This window comes from Archocentrus centrarchus, chromosome 23 (assembly GCF_007364275.1).
Source record: "Archocentrus centrarchus isolate MPI-CPG fArcCen1 chromosome 23, fArcCen1, whole genome shotgun sequence".
Classification (NCBI taxonomy): domain Eukaryota; kingdom Metazoa; phylum Chordata; class Actinopteri; order Cichliformes; family Cichlidae; genus Archocentrus; species Archocentrus centrarchus.
The window spans coordinates 16,210,618-16,226,252 of record NC_044368.1 but is presented as its reverse complement, the minus strand read 5'-3'; the positions used below and the strand labels follow the sequence as shown (position 1 = coordinate 16,226,252).

Sequence of the window (15,635 nt, the reverse complement as noted above, 5' to 3'; positions counted from 1 at the left end):
ATGGTCCAAAGTTTGGACATATATACAGTACCAGTCAAAACATTTGGACACACTCACCGATTTATTTGAATGGCAATAGTTTTTGAGATATTCATGTTCAAACATTGCCCCTTTTTTCAAAATGTTTATCTTGAAAAGTATTTGTTATATAAAGCTAAAATTTCACAACCATCATTTTATGCCCAAAACTTTGAACCTTAATATGTATATGCAAATTGTAGATGGTCGAGTAGGAAACGTCCTAAAAATGGGATGATTTGAGATGAAATGAACCTGTTGGCAACTGTCATGTCAGGTTACTATAAAGTCAGTGCTATCAGGTTTGATTAATAATTCTGTCGTAATTTTTTTTCCAAATCTAACCAGAATATCCTCTCTCATAATAGCACAGATTTCTTTCAGAATTACCACTCATGCAGGGCAGTAAGCTGCAGCAACAGCTGACCAGAATTTGGCTGATGGGTTATTGTAAGCGGATGAGCACCGGCTCATTCATTACCTTGAATTTATTTGCAAAGTCTTATTGCCACAAGCTGAAATGCAGATTTAAACCTTTTTCACAGATGAGATATGTAGCACTGCTAACCCAATCAGCCTATAAATGGCCTTGTCATTCACATGTAAGTCACTTTTTATTTAATGGTCCTGGCAGCCGTGTGTGTGAGTGGGTGAGAGATATGATTGCAAAAAGAGATCATAGATGTAGGTTTTAACCTTATTGCATATTAGATGGTGAGATAAAATGTTAATATAGATCTGTTTTTTTGTTTTTTTAGTGAGCTGATTAACTTAAGATGCATGCACAATTGTAATTTGTGTAATGCAGTGCATGCAGACTTTTATGGTATTATGTGGTAGAAACGATGCATAAATATTACTGGGTCCAACCTAATAAGACTGTGTGGCTTTAATGGAAAAGTGACTGTGGTGTGCATTAAGGAATGAATCCCACAGATTCACATTCATACGCCGCAAGTTTAATGGAAAAGAGTTTTACTGATCTGAGATTTAATGGCTTTTCATACTGTGCTTACCCTATATGTTGGTAATAAAAATTCTGGCAATTCTGTTTCTCCTTTTGAAAGATTAGCTAAAGAATACAAATCAGAAACGAATGGACTTTTTTTTTTTTTTTTAAAAGTAATTCTCTTCATGCTATCCACTTGTTCTCATTTTACACAGGAATAACCAAACCACTGTGCCAGTCTCTCTGGCAGTACCCCCTGTTCCTTTGTGCCCTGTGGTAATCTTGTCCCAAAAAACATCCAATAAGCCCTCTATCCCCAGCTCCAAAAATGACCTTCAATCCTTCAGTGCAACTCTGAGCTCTTAAAGCCCCTCATTTAACCTCCCATCCAATAAATGTTAAAGACCAGCAGCCCTATTACAGGTTGCATGAGGTCAGGGATGTTGTCCTTGTAAATAACATAAAGCAGCAGTTTCGACCTGTTCTGCTTGTGGTGTTTTTATGTTCCAAATTTATTTATTTATTTAATGTTCCAAAGAACATCAGTTTAATCCTTGTCATCTTTTTCTGTTTTTCTAACTTGTATGACTGCCATTTTTAACTTTGCAGCAATGCTTTGGATTTGTCTGTCACTATGATCCAGACTTCACTTCAGTTATATAAACTACGTAGTACTTGAATCACCTTAAATTTTGGTGCTGATATGAGCGGGTCTCAAAAGATGACTCTTACACTTCATCTCCTGGTTTTTCCTTCAGTTGCGACCATGAGGGTGACATTAATGGTTTTGTCACAACAGCTTTTAGATGGAGTTTATAAGGATGTACTGTACAGATGGACTATTATAGTTCCTTTCTATCACCTTTTCCTTCGTTTTGTGATGTTACTTTATGGGCTACACATCTTGTGTCAGCAAGGGCAAAGCTTAGTTTTGATACCAGCGATTAAGGGATCCCAATCTCTGCTTGAACAATTGACAATTAAACAAGAATACAGAGGTAGGAGAGAGGGAGGGGAAGAAATGAAAGGAAGGGGGAAACAATTCATTGCATTGTGTTTGTTGGCACATGGGTGGACCAGTTTGGGCTGGATTGCAGGAAAGGAGAGGCTGAAAAGAGGCAGAGGCCAAGAGGTACAGCCACTGACATGATCACACATTGAAAGATGTCCCCTCAATGCGCAAGGCCTTGAACCAAACACGCACTGTACTTGGCAATTCATCCCACCCACACACACATGTGGCAATGTTGAAGAAGGAAAAGAGTGGGGAGAGCAGTGATCATTGTGTGAAAAAGGTAAGGAGAATGGATGAGAAGTGGATTAACCCAGCTTATTGAGTGTTATTCCTTGATATTAGTGTGATCTGGAGAATATCGGTTCTTGGATGCAGCAGAAATATTCAGCTAATATCCAAAATGTTGGGATGTAACCAAATGGTTTGCGATGGGTTTTAACAATGTAAATATCGGGAAATGTTTCCTTGCCTAGCTGCATGTGCAGTTTTGCTCTGTTAAGTTTAATATGCCTTTCTGTGCCTGTTTATAAAGGTGTCCATTCTCCAGGCTGACTCATGGGTAAAGGGCTGGGAGGTCACTGAATCAAGACACAGCAAAATTTGAAAATGTGGGACAAGTTTATACTGTTGATGATTTTGGATCGTAGATGTGATTTATTTTTTTTTTTTTTTTTTTTTTTGAGTGGACAACAGCGTGCTCTCATGAAATTTACTCATGAAATGTCTCCACACATTGTGAGAATAAATAAGTCAGTACACAGAAAGCCTGCTGGTATTTGACAAGTGCACACACACACATATATATATATATATATATATACAAAGGAACCTGAAAATATTTGCTTATTATACTCAAGGATGGCCTTTTGTGAGGAGGAAAATGGTTTTAAAATATGAATATGTGCACAAAGTGATTCTCATTCAGCTGCCTTTTTCTTTTTTTTTTTTTTTAATTAAATCTTTTAAAGCTTTGTTCCACATCCATTAGGCAACTGTGTGGCACTGCAAAAGCCTTTCTTTTCAATGAATTTATGGACAGAGTGATTACTCACTTAGTGGGAGTAACCTGACAAAAACAGGTTTTAATGCATGTGAAGTTGCTACACACACACAGGCAGCTTTTGTTCTTGTTGTGTAGTTTTTATTGACTGAATAAGTCAGCCATTCATATGCTGTAATATTGTCACTAGATGAATTATGGTGCACCACGTTACTGGCTTTGATGTCATAAGGGAAAGAGAGGCTCATGGTCAGCTTAGTGGCCTGAAATCAGCGAAGAGCCAAACACGTCCTGCTCATTTTCACAGAACCAGAATGAGCTGGTGCACCATGTGTGGCCTTGTCACTGGCTGATAATAGCCTCATTGTGTCTTTTTATCTCTCAGAGTCAGAGTGAACTCAAAGCTAGTGTCCCTCCTGAGACGCTGCAGTGTACTTATTCTCTCGCTGCTTATTGCCCACCTTATTTAGCTATTCTATTGATCTTCTCTTATCTGTAAAACATTTTCCACTTATGCTCCATATTAAGAAAATGCTATCCTAACACAAACATAGAATAACCTGAATTTATTAAAGATGCATCTAAAGTTTTCTTTTCCTGGCTTGTAAATTAATTTGAGTCCTATTTGTGACTAGTTTTAATATAAAAACATTTTTCATAGCTCAATTCAAACTATTATAAAGGTATATCTGTGTCTGATCTTTCCTCCTCTGCTCTTCCTCCCAACAGATCCAGTTTGCAGACCAGAAACAGGAGTTCAACAAGCGTCCCTCCAAGATCGGACGGCGCTCTCTGTCCCGCTCCATCTCCCAGTCCTCCACAGATAGCTACAGCTCAGGTAAACAGGCACATTGCATTTTGCTTTAAAAAAAAAAAATCCAGATTTTTAAGAGTTACTGTTTTTGGTGGTTGTGTGCTCAAAGTAATACATCATGTTGTCATCAACACAAGTAACATTATCCTTAGATACTTGGCTCTGCTTCTCTCTGTTTGTGTTCTCATGAAACAAAGCAGAGGAGAGAAACTTGCATGTTGGTAAAACAGTTGAGGCTCTCACGCTAAATAAACTAAATAAAGTCAGCCTTGTTGGGAAGTTGAAGGGCAGTGGTAGAAGAAACGCTGATACCTTCTGCATTTCATGCACTAAAATAAACAAAATAGAGTAGTAGTAGGGCCATACAAGCCTTTTTGCACATGCAGACATCTACAAAAAGGAAGCACAATCTTAAAAGCACAAAATAAATTGATTACAATATCCTCTTTATTTAAGCATATAGCACAGGCTTCATCACAGTGTCTTTTTCACCATACGTGTGTTCACGCCTCAGTCTTGCTCAATCGCTGTAGTCCACTGCGTATCGGGATATGAAAATTTTCCATTGAATTCTACTTGTATGAATGGTTGACTGGTCTTATCTGCCACCTCTGTCCTCGTGTCTCTGGCTCTCTTTCTCACACTCTGACCCTGCATTTATGTGAAACTGTGGGCCCTGTGTCAGAGGATTACCAGCTGCCGGTCTGCTAGATGGGAGCAGAAAGGAAGGAAGGGAGCTGAGAAGTACTGGGTGTGGCTGAAACCAAATAGCATGGGAGAACCAAATTGCTTCCCTATTGGTGGTTAACTAGAAAGCTGGTACAGATAAATGTGCCAGTAATCCAGAAAGCGTTTTTTGTTGGGAACTAGTATCTGCAATTAAAACATGTAGTTTTACAGTATTATAGCACAAGTTGGTTTGTGTTTATAGATTATGGATTCCTTTGTTTTTTACATTTGCAGAAACTGGTGTTGTGAAAGGGTTTCGTATGTATTTTCATTGATGCTAATATTTTCATTGGGAGTCACCAGAAGGGAGAGGTTTGAGTGGTTTGGAGACAAAGTAAGACAGGCAAGGTTCAGATGGCTTGGACATGTGCAGAGGAGGGATAGTGGATATATTGTGCAATGGATATTGAAGGTGAAGATGTAGATGCCAGGCAGGAGAAGAAGAGGAAGACTACAGGGAAGATTCATGGATATAGTAAAGAAGGACATGCAGAGGGTTGATGTGCCAGAGGAGGATGCTAGGGGATGGGGTGAGATGGAGGGAGATGATCAGCTGTGGTGACCTCTAAAAGGAGCAGTGGAAAGGAAGATGTAATGGACAGGAGTGTAGATGGGTGTGGCAAAGGGGAAACCAATTCCTTTAGTTGACAAAAGTGATCCTCTTAAACCTGCTCCATCTCTAGAGAACAATGCTTACTGTGAAGCAAGAGCTGTTGAAAAAGGCTCACTCTGTTTATGACTCGTTTAACTAGTGTGGTGCAACACTCTTGTCTGTTTGGAAATGGTTAACCTTGCTCTGTTCTAATATCACAAAAATGAGAAGGGGCAGGGAGCAAAGGTTCTTTAAGAAACAGTCACTATAACCCTGGCTTTCTTTTTCCTCTCAGCTCTCTGTCGCTTTTAAATGCTGTATTGCGTGAGACACTTGGACTCAAGCTCTACTGATGTCCTGCTGCGTGTCAGTCAGAGTCACAGGCCACATAACTTTAAAATTACACCATTTAACATGAATTAATTTGTGTGATAGTGCTAGGACAGACAGATGGATGCCAGATGGACACGTGGACTGTCAGTCAGTATTAGTGCATGTCCATAATGGATCCCTCAGGTCAGGGGTGCTATTAAAAAAAATAAATAAATAAATAAAATAAAATAAAAACCCTCAGCATCAGTACTTTTAATGAGAGAAGATGAGGTGTTTTGGCTCTGTGACTTCCCACAGGCACATTTTCAGACAGCTACATGTTTTAGGAGGTCCTAAAATAACATTGTGTTGCTTTCTTGTAGGTTTCCGTGAGACATAAATAAGAGAAAATACCCTAAGCAGAATTTTTCACATTAATATATATTTTTTTAATTCAGCTCTGAATTTCATTTCTAGCTCAGAATTGGCACACTTGTACACATCTCTCTGAGGTGTGATTGGGATCTTTTATTTATCTTCCTTTTAACTTCCCTTTAAATTTAGCACAGTGCTTTATCTCCCCTCCTAACCAGCTCAGGAGTCCCCCGGAACCTCCCTCTCCTGCCTCAGGCTTTTACATCACCACTGAAAAATAATCTGTATTTTTCTCCTAGATATTGAGATAATGATGAGTGCACTTAGTCTGCGTTTATTTCATTCAACAGCTGTCTCTGTCACGCACTGTTAACATCCTAACAGCACCCACTGTGAACTCGCTGACATTTTTCAGAGGATGGTTTCAGACTCCAGTGCAGCATTCTTGTGTTCCCTTTTTTTTTTTTCCTCTTCTTCCGTCTCTGCTGATTCCCTGTCTTTCCTCATAATTCTCTCACCAGAGTGATTCTAATTTCTCTGATGGTTCCCACAGTACAGAGACCGCAGTGAACACCAGTTATGCAGCTTCCCCTGAAGCACTTTAGTTTAGGATTGTTTAATTAGGGTTCTTTTAAGGCTGGTGGTCCTAGTCTGTAAAGCAGAACCAACACAATTACAGTTACAGGTAATCTGACATGTATCTGAACTTCATTGTCAGTGTAAAGGCAGGCTGAGGCCTCGGAGACTGACTTGTGATAGTTTGGATATTTTTCAGCCAGTTGATTTTTGATTTTGTTTCCTGAGAAGAATTTCATCATGAAAAACACTTTCGCCTCACCTGGTTTTGTCCCAGTATCTTTTTTTTTTTTTTTTTTTTTTTTAAATGTGGAATTATAAACCATCACACTGCAGTATCATCCTGCTTTAGTTAATCTTGTTGCTTATTTAGCAACTTTGTTGCCAGATTTAGATACTCTTCATGCCCCTTTAGCAGGTTTTTTCCCCTAAACAAAGCCTGGTGAAAAATTTTGGGACAGTAGCCTTCTGCTTTGCAATGAAGCCTTGCTCTCCTGGGATGGGGGAAGTGCCCTCTCTATCTTTTCTGTGCTCGCTGAGTGAGCAGCGAGGCTTCAGAGAGCATCAGTGCATGAGTGAAAAGCTTCAGAGACCTTCTTTTGCTTCCAGCCTTCTCTGAGGCTGATCATGTTTATGTCAACAGCCAAAAACACATCACCGTCTTCGTCTTTAAATCCCAGATTTGGGTGTTACCCCCGGACATCAGGCGACGCTTTCATTATTCATTGTTGATTTACTACCGATGTTCTGAAACTCAAAGAATATTGGATTCAGGATCTTCTCATGCTTTCTCCCAACCTTTTTTTGTTTTTTTTCTCCCGTCCACACCTATAGAAGTGCTTGATTTGGTTGTGGGAGTGAGGTTTCTATACATTGAGGAGTGCACCTGTACACCAAACATCAGTGCAAAACCCATACTGTGCATACGAGTGTTTATATGACAGGTCCAGTGATACTACTCCAACATGTTTTCTTTTTATATCCAAGTGTAAAGACTCATGTCCACAAACATCCTGTGTTTACTTTCTGCTTCAGTCAGAGGTCACGGCTCATGACCTGATCATGGATTCACTGGATTATTATGTTTACAAAACTTGTCCTTGTGTTAAAGTGGGATTATTTTTTTACACCAGTAATATTTTACATTTGTGTGAGGCTTTAATGTGCTGACAATGCCTCTGTGTGTGTGTGTGTGTGTGTGTGTGTGTGTGTGTGTGTGTGTGTGTGTGTGTGTGTGTGTGTGTGTGTGTGTGTGTGTGTGTGGTTTGTTTGCAGCGGCGTCATACACGGACAGTTCTGACGATGAGACGTCTCCTCGAGAGAAACAACAGAAAAACTCTAAGGGCAACGGCGACTTCTGCATCAAAAACATCAAACAGGCTGACTTCGGACGCAGAGAGATTGAGATTGCTGAGCAAGGTAAACCACAGTCGCTTTAAAAACAGGGAACGGAGTGGTTTGTTATTTATGGGAGGTGGAGGTAAGTGAGCTGCCAAGTTTCGTTTTAAATGTGGTGCAAATTTGAGCTGAAAATTTGGAGCTAATTTCCGCTCTACTATTGTGACCACCATTTAAAATCAAACCCAACATATTTCATTGACATAATTCTCTAATTACCAAGCCGAGAGTCTCACTCACATTCACTCTACTGCATGAGTCGATGGATTAGTTTAAGTATTAGAAGGATTAAATGATGGGAATTCCTTAACCATCCAGATCAATCCTGTATATCCACTTATGTGTGTTTGTATATGTGTGTGTTTCCTTTTTCTTTCAGAGATGCCAGCGCTGATGGCTCTGAGGAAGCGAGCCCAGGGGGAAAAACCCCTCGCTGGTGCCAAGATTGTGGGCTGCACCCACATCACTGCCCAGACTGCTGTAAGCAGTAGGAGTGCAAAACACTGATTTTCTTTAACTACGACAAAAAGTCCAACCTGACACCCTCCCCTTCTCCCCAGGTGCTGATGGAGACTCTGTCAGCTTTGGGGGCTCAGTGCAGATGGGCAGCATGCAACATCTACTCCACCCAGAATGAAGTGGCAGCTGCCCTGGCAGAGGGAGGTGAGGCTCAGCGTTCCTGTGTGTGTGATGCCTGACCCCCCCCCCCCCCCCCCCCCCCCCCCCTCTTAAAATATGAATTCACTGCCTTTCACATTGTGCTCAGATCTATTATTGTTATTCACACACATTCTCTGTAATATGTATGCAATGCTTCCTTTCGTTGTAGGTTTCAGTGTATTTGCGTGGAAGGGTGAATCAGAGGACGACTTCTGGTGGTGCATCGACCGCTGTGTCAATGTGGAAGGCTGGCAACCCAACATGGTAGCTCACCTACATATCTAAATAAGGCTTATTACAGCATGAGAAAAGTTTCCCCTGTGTTTTTACATCATAAAACATAGAAGACATTTAGTAAGTTTTATATTTTTACATGATGGTCAGCTGCCACTGTGGATAGAAATGAAGAAAGGAGCATTCATTGTATCAGATGTTTTTTTCTGTTTGAATATGAAGGAAAAAATACTGGACTGAAAGGACCATGAAACTTAACCTTTCTCTCTGATTTCTTGTCAGATCTTGGATGACGGTGGTGACCTGACTCACTGGATTTATAAAAAATATCCCAGCATGTTCAAGAAAATCAAGGGCATAGTAGAGGAGAGTGTTACCGGCGTGCACAGGTAGGACGTGGTGTCTTTTTTGTTGTAAAGGTTGATTCATCCATTCTAATTCAGTACACTTGTAAAGTTCAGCAGATTATCTCTTCAGGGTCCGCTGGTTGTTCGTTCTGTATGTGCTCTGAAATAAAATCAGATGGGGGGGGGTGCAAAATGGTTCTGACCAAGCCACAAAACAATATTTAAGCCAACCAGGAGCAACCCATGAGTCTGAGTCTCTGCTCATTTTCATAGGTAGATTCAGAGAATTTTTTTTTAAGCCCAGCTTAATTAATAATTAATTAATTAATTTTCCAGCAGGTGGTTTTTGTGCAACAGCACCTGCTCTGCAAGCTGGAGAGGGGGTGCTGAGAGACAGCAGTTGACAAACTCTCCACTCCTCCCTGTTACTGAGAAAAGATAGTGAAATGTATGTGATTCGAATGATTCCAATGTCATTTATAGAGGTGTTGTTCTTCATCAGTTTCCCTTATTGATTCTGGATCAATCTTCTATGAAAGGGGGGAGGGAATTAGTCCTACAGAGGTTTTCAGAGTTGGGCCTGTGTGTGCAAACACCCTGTTTAGGAAAGATGGTAGAACAAAAATAACATGAATAAAAGGAATTGATGAGTTTGGAGGTTTTCAATCCAAGCTCTTGTTTCCACGGGAGAATGTCGTGCAAGAAGCCCACTTGCTGCTTTGTTCACTGACACAGACCAAGACTTCCCGTCTGTCAGTGGGCTCCTCTGTGCCAGCAGCCGGGTTCTGGCTCCGGCTCCACTGGTGAAAGGCTGGTGTCTGCAGGCGGCTCTCGCCTTCTCCCATAAAAATAAAATGACAGTCTAAACAACCAGCTCTCACTGCTTTGGCATGCTGGGGTTTTGTATGTCATTTGTATGATCGCGTTTTAGTGCTGATCTTTTTTTGTGATTGCAACTATGGGAAGGACGCATTCATGCTGCATGAGGCTGGAACATTTCTCTTTTCGGCTAGCCCGTTTATTAGTGTTGTCGTCTTAGCGATGCATGTCACTGAATTTCAGGGTCAAGCTGGTGATTGAGCGCTGATGGGAGGCCGAGTGTGTGTTTCAGTACAAATATCTTCTTTCAGATGAATGAAAAATTCCTGGTTTGTGTGTATATTTACTTCTCATTGAAGAAGTGCACCTTTGCACAATTTCTGGTGTGCCAACATCACCATCTAGTGGTGAAAATGTTCTCCGCTGTACAGTTGCAGCATGGTTGCAAACTTGTGATTTAAAAGTCAAATTTTTAATTTGATTTACACAAATAGACATCAGTAAAAACTAAATAGAACCAATCTTTTTTTTTTTTAGATAAGCATCACGTTTGTCAGGATCACTTAACTTGTATCAAATTTCTTCCAGTCACTGAATAGAGAAAAATATTTTATTGTTTTTCTAATGTTAATTTTAAGTTTGTTTGTCTTGTTTGTTTGTTTTTTGTGCATGTGTGCAGGTTATATCAACTGTCCAAGGCCGGGAAGCTGTGCGTTCCAGCCATGAATGTCAACGACTCAGTCACCAAGCAGAAGTTTGACAACCTGTACTGCTGCAGAGAATCCATCTTAGATGGGTATGAAACAGTCTCTGTTTAACCTTATTAGGGATTATAAAACAGGCCGAGCTTGTTGTTTTTAATAACATGCAGTGTTGCAAGGTGAGTACACCCACCTCCACTCTGCTCCAAACAGCCTGAATAAATATTAGGCTGCCTGTGTGTTATAACAGTGTTTCTGTCCTTAGCCTGAAGAGGACCACTGATGTCATGTTTGGAGGCAAACAGGTGGTGGTGTGTGGATATGGAGAGGTAAGGCCAACGTCCCCCTCATGCACATTACTTGGTCACAAAGCAATAAAAATACTGAAGTCTTCTCTCTCCTGCAAGTTGACTCGTGCACGTGAACAGATCTAGATTAGTAAGACATGTAAGATAATTGTTTTCATCCTTTTAAGACCTCTAAGTAAGGACAGGGATTTCTCAGAGGCTGTGGCAATTAAGTTTGTAAAAGACTGCCTTGAACTTGATTAATACAGAACAAGCCACTGGAGAGTTTTGTGCTACTAGAACATCCATGTGATGGTAGCAGAGAATAGCTGCTGTTAATTTAATTTATTTTTTAAGTACTTCTTTAAACCTTTTTAAAAGGTGGACAGTATTTATTGTCATTGCACAATACAATGAAATTTTGCCGGAGCCATCATCCAGGTGCTGAAATAATAAATAATAAAAGATAGAAAATAAGAAATATAAATAAAATAAATAAGGATCTGGTATTTACAGTGAGCAGAGGCAGTATGAATAGCAAATAAACACTGTGTGCTGCAGCCGGCCTTAACCTGGGGCATACTTCATCATAGCATAGCCCTTTGACCCGTTTGCTCCTGTATGAGTGTGTAGCAAAAAAATTGAAGTCAAATTAAAATGCATGAGGTTTAGAATGGAACCAAAGTTAAATCCTGTTTGTACTCTGTCGTGACACATGTAATGTGTCCTCTTCAGAGAATTTGGGGTCAAATCGTGGCCTGCATACTGAGAAATATGACTCAGTGCAGTAGGACATCCTGGTATTTTTGCTACATTTCATGTACTTATGCTACTATTGAGGCATACCAAATGGACAGCAGCAGCAGCGGAGGGTGGGCAGTTTGATCCCTGGTGCTTCCATATCATTCCTGAGGGCAGATGAGCCCACCATCGTTGTGCAACCGTGTGATTAAGAAACACATTGTTCCAATTCTTTTTCTGGCATAAATAAACAGGATGATGGTGTGCGCTTATGGGAGTGCACACTGATATAATCATGGACATTTTCTGCATGTGATATGACTTGTGTCCTTTGAGAGACGTGCGTTAACCGTACTTGTATGTTTTCATCTTCAGGTTGGAAAAGGCTGCTGCGCCGCGCTCAAAGCAATGGGCTCCATCGTTTACGTCACAGAGATCGACCCCATCTGTGCCTTGCAGGCCTGGTGAGACTCTGCTTTTCTGGCTCTCTTGTTTTCTGTGTTGGTACTGACACCACATTAGTCTTACACACTTTTTTTAACCAACTGTAGCATGGATGGCTTCAGGCTGGTGAAACTCAACGAAGTCATCAGACAGGTGGACATCGTCATTACCTGCACAGGTTGGTTCAGCCTCTGACCCTCTCTGACAAGAAAAAAAATGCAGTCCAGCTACAAGTATTCTGTTATCACTTATCCAGAGGGACTAAACAGATACTAAATCATTGTAATCAGTTTGCAGCAGGTACTAATAAAGGTCTTAGTTCAGCAGCCAGCAAGTCAAACTCTTGAAGAAGAGAATTACTTGTTTCTCAGCTTTATTAGTTGGTGCTGCTGGCAGGCATGGAGCAGAGGGTTGTCTGAAGATAATAAAAGAATTCATGGCCTCAATAAAATTCAAGTGTGTTGTAAAATAAAGTAAACCATTATGTCCAAACATGCTATCATAATTACAGTAATCCCTCACTTATCGAGGGTGTTAACGTTCCAGGACCACCCGCGATAAGTGAAAATCCACAAAGTAGGGACGCTATATTTATTTTAATACTGATACATTATTTTAGTAGTTATACACTATTTTAAATTTTTATAAACCCTCCCCACACACTTATACACCAAATATATACACTGCAGTACAACATGTACTACGCATGTGAAGAATGAGTACCGCAAAATCCCGTGAAACAGCAAAAATACAGCAATAAATATTTTACACTAATATTGATTGAAAACCCACGAAACAGCAAGTCCATGAACCGCGAAGAAGCGAGGGATTACTGTACTGTCCTTATCACACATTGCAGTCTTTTTTATTTTTTTTTATTCACCTCTGTGACTTTTATTTAATAATTTTTAAATTTAGCTCATTTTGAAAAGGTGAAAACAAGTAGTTTTAAATTGGTCTACGCAGACAAATGAGATGCTGGACTAAATTATATTCCCTGATTAACTTTGTTCAACTTGTGAGATAAGCAGTTAAATCATGTACGATAAGGACGAGCCTTGCCCCCCCCCCCACAAATTTCATAGATTTCTGAAAACATATTCAGTCCCTTTTCACCATGGTACTCATGGTTTCTTTCTGTTCTTTGTGTCCTCGCCCTCTCTCCCGTCATCAGGAAACAAGAACGTGGTGGTGAGAGAGAACCTCGACCGCATGAAGAACGGCTGCATCGTCTGCAACATGGGACACTCGAACACTGAGATCGATGTGGTCAGTTGCCAGCTTGCACGAGGTCTAAATGCAGGGATTTTGTATTTATCTCATCAAATTCAGGCACATTAAAGCGGCACAAGTCAAACCTCTGTTTAAAACCAAGTTATTATTTTGGAAGATGGGACAGCCCAACGCAGGCTGTAAAAGACGGGATATAGAAACCACCAACATAGGCGATTTCGTTCCCCCGCTGACGTCCTTGTGTCTGTAAAGCTTGACCTTGGGCAGCGATTGTTCTGTGTTGTCATGGTAACAGTCCGCGTAGTTTGAGTGAGTGTGGTGTCGGTGAAAGGTCTGATCCACGACTTTGTTACGCTCAGAAATAAACTGGACAGACAGATGGATACTTGGTTTCCCCACAGGGATTTTTCAAAACACAAACGTGGGAGGAATAAAAAAGCAAGAAAAATATGGTGCAGCCACTATCCTGACATTGGTTACATAAGGCTTAAACTTGTGGACCTTTACAAGCTTTTAAACCATAACAATGGTTAAGCTTTTATCCAGTCTTGACCAATAAAAAGCCATAAAAATTAAATATGATCTGTCCCATCCCTGAAAGGATTTTGCAGCAGCAGCACGCAATGTCACCGTTACCCCATGCACACATTTAGATCATGCAGTGCAGTTGCATGTTTAAGACCTTGCCTCGGCTCTAATACAAAAGGCTGCACCAGCGTGAGACCACAGAAAGATGCCTAATGTTTAAGCTAATGTAAATAACAAATATAAGTGGATGGATGTCATATTTGCAGCTTTCTTTTTTTAAAACTTCTTTAATGTTCCAATAATACGCTCAGTCTGTTTTATAATGAGATTAATTAGCTACCTTAACTGCTGTATCTCACGTCAGTGCCAAGTACATTAAAATAAATAAACACAAGATTTTCTGTTGTTTAGGGAATCTTGGTGGAGGGTTCATTTAGAGTTTACGGCACACTTGTGGAAATCTTGAAGATATAAAAAAAAGAGGGGCTAGCCAGTCTGCACGATAAGTCTGCTAGACTGGAAAGATCCAAGTTTAATGCCAGATAGCTATAACAAGATTACTCTTAAAGCTCCTTTTCACACAATTAAGTCATTTCATTTTAACTTAATTTCAACCTGATATCAGTTTAATACAGAAATTGCATATTTTCACATTTATGTTTCCAATTACACATTTCATCCTAAACCTCAGGTCTTAAAAAGTCTTGAATTCAGCTTTTATACCTGCAGACATCTGGTATCAGTGTGATCTATGCATACTTTACCACTACTGTTAGATGGATCTTCCAGGACACCTTAATGACAGTTAGGATCTGATCAGAAGCATTAGTAATGGGAACAAAGAAATAAGAGAGGAACATGAAGATGTTTTAAAAGCAGTAATAATGTGTGGTGGACAGAGGAAATGGTTCATATGAGAGGAAGCTTTGAGTCACTTCAGTCCCGGAAATGAAGCATGTTTGGTCAGTATTTAACTCAGGGTGATCACATCACCTCACATAGAACAAAAATAAGTCATAGCACAAACAGCCAAATGTACGTAATTGATGATGATGTCGTTCTATCCTTCTAGGCAAGCCTGCGGACTCCTGAACTCACCTGGGAGAGAGTGCGCTCTCAGGTGGACCACGTAATCTGGCCTGATGGCAAGAGGATAGTCCTGCTGGCAGAGGTACAAACACACCCAGCCATGCTTTTTCCTTTTAATCCTGTTGTACAGGAATTGTCTACAGTTCAGCCTGGGTTACAAGGGTGCAAAAGCTTCTAGATATTTTTTGTTTGATAATGTGTCAAAATTTAAATAAAGCAACACTAATGTCCTTCAGTTTTCTTACAGGGGAGCTGGTTTGGCACGTAAAATGCATTCTGCTAATGTGTGAACTATACCTATTGCATCACACACACACCCCCCCCCCCCCCCTTTTTTTTTAAGTTGAAAACAGGATAAAAACTCCCAGAAGAAAAATGTTTACCCCATGGAATTTCAACTGTATTTTGGGGCTACAGCTCGATAGTTCCCCTTTCATTCTGGACTGTCTCATAAGCACCCCCTTGTGTAACTGGAAGTCTAGAGTTCTTTTGTAAGGCAGACTGCCCCCTAGCTAGTGCTGTTGTGCATTACTTTGTAATTGAACTGGCATATAGCCACTCAACCAGAGCAACAGATAATATGTAACCACTTAAACAGGACACACAAACCTAAAGCAAACTTTTTTGCAACTTTACTTTCCTCGCAATTATATGCGTTCACACCTCTGATCATGAATATTTTAGGATAAGATAGCGTGTCTATCTGTGTGCGTGAGTGTGTGCATGACAGAATGAGAGCAGTCCAACAGGGCCAGACAGGCAACCTGCCAGCCT

General features: G+C 40.4%; 1 protein-coding gene across 2 annotated transcripts in view; it reads left to right on the top strand.

Annotated features, from left to right (window-relative positions):
* Positions 1-15,635, top strand: part of ahcyl2b (adenosylhomocysteinase like 2b) — a 51,111-nt gene that overhangs the window by 32,983 nt on the left and 2,493 nt on the right. For both annotated transcript variants that reach the window (XM_030719942.1, XM_030719943.1), the window contains exons 2-13: positions 3,712-3,820; positions 7,656-7,799; positions 8,158-8,258; positions 8,339-8,441; positions 8,608-8,702; positions 8,955-9,061; positions 10,518-10,634; positions 10,805-10,868; positions 11,943-12,031; positions 12,119-12,189; positions 13,186-13,280; positions 14,845-14,943. In XM_030719942.1, coding sequence (XP_030575802.1) covers positions 3,712-3,820; positions 7,656-7,799; positions 8,158-8,258; positions 8,339-8,441; positions 8,608-8,702; positions 8,955-9,061; positions 10,518-10,634; positions 10,805-10,868; positions 11,943-12,031; positions 12,119-12,189; positions 13,186-13,280; positions 14,845-14,943 — 1,194 coding nt within the window. The remainder of the gene's footprint in view (positions 1-3,711; positions 3,821-7,655; positions 7,800-8,157; positions 8,259-8,338; positions 8,442-8,607; positions 8,703-8,954; positions 9,062-10,517; positions 10,635-10,804; positions 10,869-11,942; positions 12,032-12,118; positions 12,190-13,185; positions 13,281-14,844; positions 14,944-15,635) is intronic.